Source organism: Pempheris klunzingeri, chromosome 19 (genome assembly GCF_042242105.1).
Source record: "Pempheris klunzingeri isolate RE-2024b chromosome 19, fPemKlu1.hap1, whole genome shotgun sequence".
Taxonomy (NCBI): Eukaryota; Metazoa; Chordata; class Actinopteri; order Acropomatiformes; family Pempheridae; genus Pempheris; species Pempheris klunzingeri.
The window spans coordinates 17122131-17130138 of NC_092030.1; the positions used below are offsets into that span (position 1 = coordinate 17122131).

General features: G+C 40.7%; 1 protein-coding gene across 1 annotated transcript; it reads left to right on the forward strand.

Annotated features, from left to right (window-relative positions):
• Positions 1-552: 552 nt before the first annotated feature.
• On the forward strand, positions 553-4508 carry ptger4b (prostaglandin E receptor 4 (subtype EP4) b). Its single transcript, XM_070850414.1, has 2 exons — positions 553-1723; positions 2907-4508. Exons 1-2 carry the CDS (start codon positions 944-946, stop codon positions 3483-3485), a joined length of 1359 nt encoding a protein of 452 aa, XP_070706515.1. The 5' UTR covers positions 553-943; the 3' UTR covers positions 3486-4508.
• The last annotated feature ends 3500 nt before the right edge of the window (positions 4509-8008 follow it).

The following is an 8008-nucleotide window of genomic DNA, read 5'->3' on the forward strand; positions in this document are numbered from 1 at the left end:
GGATACAACTGGTTCCTGGAAACCTTATTTTCTTAACAAGTTGTCTGTATTGACGTGTTGAGAATGTTTCACTTTGGTTTTGATTCACATTAAATTGTGGAACTGACTGGATGGTAAGTATAAGGCCTGTCGTTGCACTACAATTAAGAAAAATAAAACTTGAATTTACAATTTAGGCTGAGATGTTCTTATAGCATATTTTGGTAAAATAACGGGCTAAGGCTACATTGTAGTCTAAACTATGGACTAAAGTGACTTGATGATGAGGTTTAAAATTTTGTTGTATGAAATTTCCTAATTAGTTGTGTAACTTCACTGTTCACTATGGAATGTGGTAGAGTAGGAAAAACCCAAGTACCTCAAAATGCATTTTAAGTGTAGTACTTTCCATCACTGGCGGTTGATCAGACCTTATCTCAAACACTATCCATGCATGAACTTTATTCGTACGTGTGCAAAATTTGTTGACTGACAGTTATGACAACTGAGATATGACGCAGGCGGTGACAGAGCTGTGCACAGCGCAAACAGAAGCTGCTACCTCGAGCACAAATGCGGTGACTCTCTGACAGTACGTGTCTTCAAACAGCTCACTGGTTGAATGAACTGCAGAGGAGGAGCTGCCTTCAGAGGCCCGATAACAAACTTCCCTGCCAGTTGGTGAGTGTGACAACAACGTGAAGCGCAGCTCGCGGCCTCGGAGCATCAATTTGCAGACCAAAACCACCACAGTTGACACCTCTATCCTGTGGACTGCTCGTGTTTTCATCAAGCGGCGGAATTTTGAGCTTTCGGTCTGTGCGTAAAAGTGCCATTTGGCAAAAATGGATTCGCTTGATGATGGCGAGCCCGGACAATGCTCATTTATGGAAACTGTCACTATTTCTGAAGTGAGAGGGGAACCTTTGCTTGGTGTCAAACAGTGAAAGAAGCCCCTGCAGGTATGAATTCCACGACAGCAACTAGGAGATTTCAACCGCCCACCATCCCTGTGATTATGTTCATTTTCGGGGTGGTGGGAAATGTCATTGCCATAGTGGTTCTACGAATATCAAGGAAGGAACAAAAGGAGACGACTTTTTACACCCTTGTGTGCGGCCTGGCGGTGACAGACCTCCTGGGCACCCTGCTGGTCAGCCCTGTCACCATCGCCACCTATGTGAAGGGCTCGTGGCCGGGAGAGGACCCGCTGTGCCAGTACTCCGGCTTCATCTTGCTCTTCTTCTTCTTGGTCCAGCTCAGCATTGTGTTTGCAATGTCAGTGGAGAGATACTTGGCAATAAACCACGCGTATTTCTACAACGAGTACGTAAATCAGAAGCTCGCCGCGGTGACTCTTTTGGTCATCTACATGTCCAACATCGTGTTTTGCGCGCTGCCCAGCGTGGGGCTCGGCCACGTGAAGCTCCAGACCCCGGGCACCTGGTGTTTCATCGACTGGCAGAACAACCAAACAACCGTCGCGGCTTTTAATTTGATGTACGCAGGTGTGAACTCAGTCATCGTGCTGGCCACTGTTATATGCAACGTGATGGTGTGTGGGGCTCTGATCCTGATGCACAAGCGGTTCATCCGCCGCACGTCTTTGGGGACAGACCAGCGGCGCATCTCGGAGCTGCGGCGCCGGCGGAGTTTCGGGCGATTAGCTGGAGCAGAGATCCAGATGGTGATCCTGCTTATAGCGACCTCCGCTGTGGTTCTCATCTGCTCCATACCATTAGTGGTGAGTATTGGAAAAGTTAAACCCGTTACATTCTGCACCGGGTGTGTGCGTAAAAGGGGATGTCACAGATTTTCCACAAATAAGCAACTGTGAGAAGGAAAATGCAAAAGGATGCTACTAAATTCATGAAAAGGGTACTCAAATAATAAGGAAAACACTTACTTAATGAGCACTGTAAGAAATTGTGTGGCTCGGGACTGATCAGTGTCATCTGTCATGTGGTGTTTGCAAACAGTCCCTCAGAGTTTTGCTCACTTTAGCTTTCAGCACTAGAAATTAGTGATCAAATTAAAGGATAAGTTCACAGGTATAAAACAATCTGTCATAAAAAAATAATCAGGTGCTCATATGTGCACTGGAACAGTTTTTGTGGGTGTAATCCTTCATCCTGTTCATACCGCCAGTGGAACAACTCTCATATATGCTTCAAGTGGAGGAAAAAAAATCACTGTCCTGATCTTTAGAACAATGTTCATCTGAAAATCTGAAAAAAGGTTTCAGCAGTGTGAGTGAGACAAATCAAGTGAGTGTCCTCCAAAGCTACAGTATTTTAGTACTAAATTCCCTCTTTGTGTTACTCTCCCTCCACTGCAGCAGAGAAACAGTGTCAGGAAAACACAGTCTTTGTATTTTTTCTGATTGCTGGAGCCTCACAGTAACATCAGATAATCAGATAATAATTGGACTTTTGGGAATGATTACAGCAAATAAAATTTGCTTTAACTTTGGTTTTGTTTTAGGAAAAGATGAGAAACTATCCTTTAAGGACCTCATTCCTCTGATTGATGAAATGTCAGACATTAAGGCTTTTGTGATAGGATATTATTAGACCCTGGGGAAGCCCAGTGGCCAAAGGCTCTCTTATGATGAATGATGGTGAGAAATGTAACTATGTCTTCATTGGCATCGTACCATCTCTACACTGCTGCACAGAAGTTACATTCAGCCAAGTGTCTATTTAGATTTGACCATTGTATGCCAACCAATGTAGGAATATATAAAATAAACACTTATGTCACTCTTGTAAACAAACTGCTGACAGTTTTGGGCTTGTAAAAACAGTAGCTCACATTGCCCCCACATTTGACATGTTCCATGTTGCTTTGTGTGACAAACAATTTGTGGATGCACGTTAAGTTCCTAAACTTATCTACCGTTGCTGTTATGTCTTCTGTGTCGTCAGTTGAGGATCTTTGTGAACCAGCTGTACAGGAATCAGAACGAAGAGTCTTATGGGTTGAATAAAGACCTGCTGGCCATCCGCATGGCCTCTGTCAACCCCATCCTAGACCCGTGGATCTACATCCTGCTCAGAAAGACAGTGGTCCTCAAGCTGATGGAGAAAATCAAGTGTCTGTTCTGCAAAATGGGCAGAAGCGGACGAAGGAACGGGGGGCAGTTCCGCTGTGCCGACGGCCGCCTCTCCTCCTCCGTTGTCTCCCGGGACTCTCCCTCACTGGTGTCACGTGAGCTGAGGGAAATGATGAGCACCTCACAGATCTCCCTGTACCCAGCGGAGGGAAACTCCAGGAGGCTGGGATCATTTCAAGCAGGGGCACAGGGTGGCTCCACTCCACCAGCTGCGCAGACATTACAGGGCCCCCAGGAGGTCGAGAGGCCTCAGATGGGAGTTTCGCACAGTGATTTGGAGGACACAGCGCCAGGCGGGCTGCTGAAAGACCTCCCAATGTGCCCTAAGGACCCGGCTCTACATGTGACCTTCACAGATGAAACTACAAACATACAAGAGAAATGCATATAATATAATAATGAGCACTGCAGAATTAATGGAAAAGCATCTGAAGATTGAATAATCATCCATCGATCTGTAGATATGTAGTGGACTACTGATGTAAGTTTGTTTGACAGATGCATTACTGAACTACCTACTTATTATCAATGTATTACTCTTCAGTCATAACTTGCCACAACCACCATATCGCTTAATACACTTCAATACAGTCACAAAAGATGTATCCACAAACCCATAGAGAACACGACATTCTAGAGGAGCTCTTTTGTCGCACTTTCTTAATCCTAAAACCACTGCCAGGCTGTTCAAAATGTTTGTTTCATAGCATTTTGACAACCTGCATGATGACTGTAAAGAATTCATGTTGAAATGTGAAAAATGTTCCATGATGTTAATTTATTTCTAAGTATGAAATTGGATGTTTTCGTCTTCTCTGTGAGAAGGACCAGATGGAGCCATTTTAAAACGATACAAGATGAATATGTTCATAGTTTTTTTTCCTTCTTTTTCTTGGTACATAGGAACATTTGTGAACAATTTGGTGAAACTAGTTGACGACGCAACTCTACCATCAAAGCTAAAATCACACCATCCCCTACATTTCATAATAAAAGGCAGCTATACTGTGGCTTTTCCACAATGCAGACACCGGAGGATGTTGGAAAGTAATGTCTTAATACAAAATTGTCAATTTAGACTTTTTACTCCATTACTTCCTAAGAATTAACCCAACCACATGTTATTTCACTGTAACGTAATGTGCAACCCCTCTCATCTAATCAGCCTTTTTCGGGAAAATAAGAAAAAGAATGAAAATTGAACTCATTATTAAGTTTCCTGTCTGATCTGTTTCAAGATTTGGCCTCTCTTACAATCGGTTTCCTGGTGTAACCCAACATTATTGCTATTGTGGCTATAAAGATTGATATAAATATCATGTTCATATGTCATTATTAAAGTTTTTGTTGCAGCAACAAATTTACCACAAAATGTTGATTGTCTTGTGAAAAACTTACCAAACTCATAAATAAACCAAAAATAAAAGTTGTTAAATATTTGTGTACATTAAGAATTTGTGTCACTCTTTTGCAAACTGAAACAGTTAATCACAGGGTTTAGTATGACAGTGAAGTATGTGTTAGTACATGATATTTAGCTGACAATACCAGTTGAAACCATCATTCGATTAAGGAATTAGTCAATGGACAGAAAGTTAATCGAATAAAAGCGTATATCGCTAATGGATTAATCGTTCGTCATTTTTGAAGCAAACATTTTCAGCCTCCTGAATGTGAGGATTTACTGCTTTTTACTATTGTAAACAGGATATTTAGAGTTTGGGTTTTGGATTGTTAGTCACAAAAAAGTTATTTCAAGGCATCGCCTCAAGCTTTAGTAAATGGTCACTATTTTCTGACACTTAATAGACCAAATAATTAATTAGAGAAAGTAATGAGCATATTAAGTGAGAGTGATAGGAATCGTTAGTTGCAGCCCGATCTGTTCATAAACTGCACTTAACTCAGCAAAATCTATCAAATGGGAATGAGGCCTCAGCTAGCGACCGCTTCTATGAAGCTGAAAATTAAATATTGATCAGTCCTCAGCAGAAAAACTTTAATGCTGGAAATCAAATTCAATACTAATCACTTGAGGTTAATAGGTGGGAGTCACACCATTATCAATCACAACAACTGAGCCTGCTGTCAGCGCAGTCACGTGCAAAGAAATGCTGCAAAGCTCATCATGAAAACCCTATTTAATAATATTTACTATATGATTCATTTCTATGTAAAAGCAGATGTAGACCCAGATAGCTCCAACAGATCCCAGCTGAAATTCTAGCCAGCCATCAAATAAGTGCTCTGCAATAACATTTTGCCAGCATGACACTGTCAATGCCATTTAACTGACAAAAATATGGGTCAACTTTTGTCCCTTTCATCATCTTACGACGGTGCTAATGGTTAAAACACACTGCTAACCAATGGCCAGATCAGGTGGCATGTCAGAGCTCACCTGCAGACAGATGGTTTCTGCACCTCAGAACATTTCCAGCTCCAATGTGGCCGGTGCCTACAGCCTTCCGGGAGCAGTAACACCTCCCTCTGAGAACAATATCCCATTAAAGAGAGCTTTGACCTCAGACTGAGAAATCTGTTAAAGCTGTAGAGTCGCTCATGAGGCAGGAAAATAGTGATTGACAAAACAGTTATCATAAGATTTTACCAGAGGGTGAAAGGACAAAAGATTCTTCTTGGAAACTTGTCCCCTCTTTCCCCACCCCATCAGCTAGTGCCAGTAATATACTACAGTACATGTGACAGCCTGTTTTAGACATTTAAAGTCGAGGAGCCTGCAAAAACAATCGGCTATTAGAAGACGCCACTCAAAAAGCAGTGTGTTCATCATGAGGCCCAGGACAGGAGTGGAGTTAAGAGCATTGGGGAATTCCAAGAAACAATATAAAAATGATAATATTTGCACGACTGTATCTGGGCTAAGGTTCATTTTAGGGTTGAGGTGCATGAAAATTAATAAGTGAGGTCAAGTCTATTTAGGATTATGTTTAGGCTGAGGTTGTGGCCAAACACAAAATACAGCTAAATCTGATGGGAAAGCCATTAGTTTTGCAGGTATTTGGTCATAAACCAAAGGATTAGTATCAGGTGGCAAGTCAGAGTGTCACCAAAGTTTTTACAAGTTATCCTCAGGAGGACATGAATGTCTGAAACCAGTTTGATGACAATCCATCCAACGGTATTAAAATGTGTCGAACTTAAGTGTAGCGGTTACCAAAATTAATAGGATTCATCATCTGGGAACCATGAGTATAAGCAGCAAATTTTGTGCCAATCCATCTAGTATATGTTGAAATATCCACATCAGAGTAAAAACGTTGACCTGATGATGGCACTACATGAAAATTCAGGGGTTTACGAATCTAATGGAAATTCATCCTCTTTCTGTTCCATATTTCATGGTTATCCATTCAACAGTTGTTGAACTGATACTTCACTAAAAGTAACACTCATGTCAACCTCTTGGTGATGCTAGAGGAAACGTCAGATCTCCAGTCAGCAGAATTTACCCTCTGGGGACTATGAATCTCTCTACTACATTTCATGGAATCAATTTAATAGTTGTTGAGATATTTCAACCTGGAACTTACCATTGCGTTCCCTGGAGCCATGTCAACAAATGAACTGTTTATTCTCAAATGTGCCAAAACCAGCAGCTGTAAGTGTTTAGTTTTAATAGAACAGGAACCATCAAACAATTAATAGCCAATTCTTTATTCCTTCAAGTTTTCAATAAACTTGTCATAGATTAGTTTGGAATGTGTTTCTTCATTATGCAATGTTAACTTAGAAACTGTTTCACCATTAGTTGGACCATCCAGATACATGCGTACTGAACCTAAAACTTGGCACACCCTCATTACACACAGATGAGCTCCATTTATCTCAAACAACTTCTAAAAACAACTGCTGTATCAGCAATAATTTGGGTGTGTCATGGGCAAGGGTTTGACAACAAGGTTTTTTTGTTTTACATTTGTATTCAATTGAGAGCTATTTGTAGAGATTTGTTCCCTTTGTCTCTGCCATGAAGACCTATTTTTAAATTCATGTCTAGCACTAATACGTGCTAATTGCAATACTTTGTATAGTAGTAAGCATGCAACAACCCTTGAATTGATTTTCTGTGTACATCATGAGTCCAATTTAACTTTTAACTGTCGTCTACTCGTGTGACAAAAAGATTCTGATTATTAGATTGAAAAAAAGAATGCAGCACTGATATTTCCAATATTAAGACATTGTTGCATGTTTAGATTACCTGCCGGGGATGCTGACTAACCACAGAAATGTATACAGATATATACAGTGTATGTTCCAAATAATGGAGTTATTCACAGAGAACCTTGTCTCGGGACATCCAGTGGCCCTTTTACAGAAACTCAATTATTTCTATATTTACTCTGCCCTACAAAGCTGTGGGCCACGAACTGCTTCGGAAGAGAGACTGAAAATGATTTTTTTGTATCATGTTTTCCACTGAAATGAATGTTGTCCTTCACAACTTTTGGCTTTAAAGAACACAAAAACCCTGAGTCCTTCAAATCTGCATAATTATACAAAGATGCAATGTACAGCTAGAAGCTACAACAAAGGAATAAAAGCACCTCATCTCCTTTTATTCCATGCAGGCCAGTTCTGTTGCAATTGCTCCATCACATAAAAGACATGAAAAAAGCTTGACAGCCGATAGCAACAATTTCGATTTTCTTTTCCCAAGGTTACAATAGAACCACAGCTGTGAATATATGAATCTAAATCATAACTTTTTTAACAATTAGTCTCACTACTTACATTCTGACTTAAAAGCTGTTAGAAAGGAGACACTGAGAATTCTGCAGCTTGTTGTTTACTGTCTACTGCTTTCTTGTGTTTTTCCTGTTCTTTGTTTCGGCAATAAAATCCTCTGGTTTGTCCTGTAACATATTGTATAGAAGTGTGATCTACTGC

Coding starts and splice junctions, on each gene's coding strand:
- ptger4b (XM_070850414.1), top strand. CDS start 944: ATGAATTCCACGACAGCAACTAGGAGATTTCAACCGCCCACCATCCCT. Junction 1,724..2,906: donor TCTGCTCCATACCATTAGTG/GTGAGTATTGGA, acceptor CTGTGTCGTCAG/TTGAGGATCTTTGTGAACCA.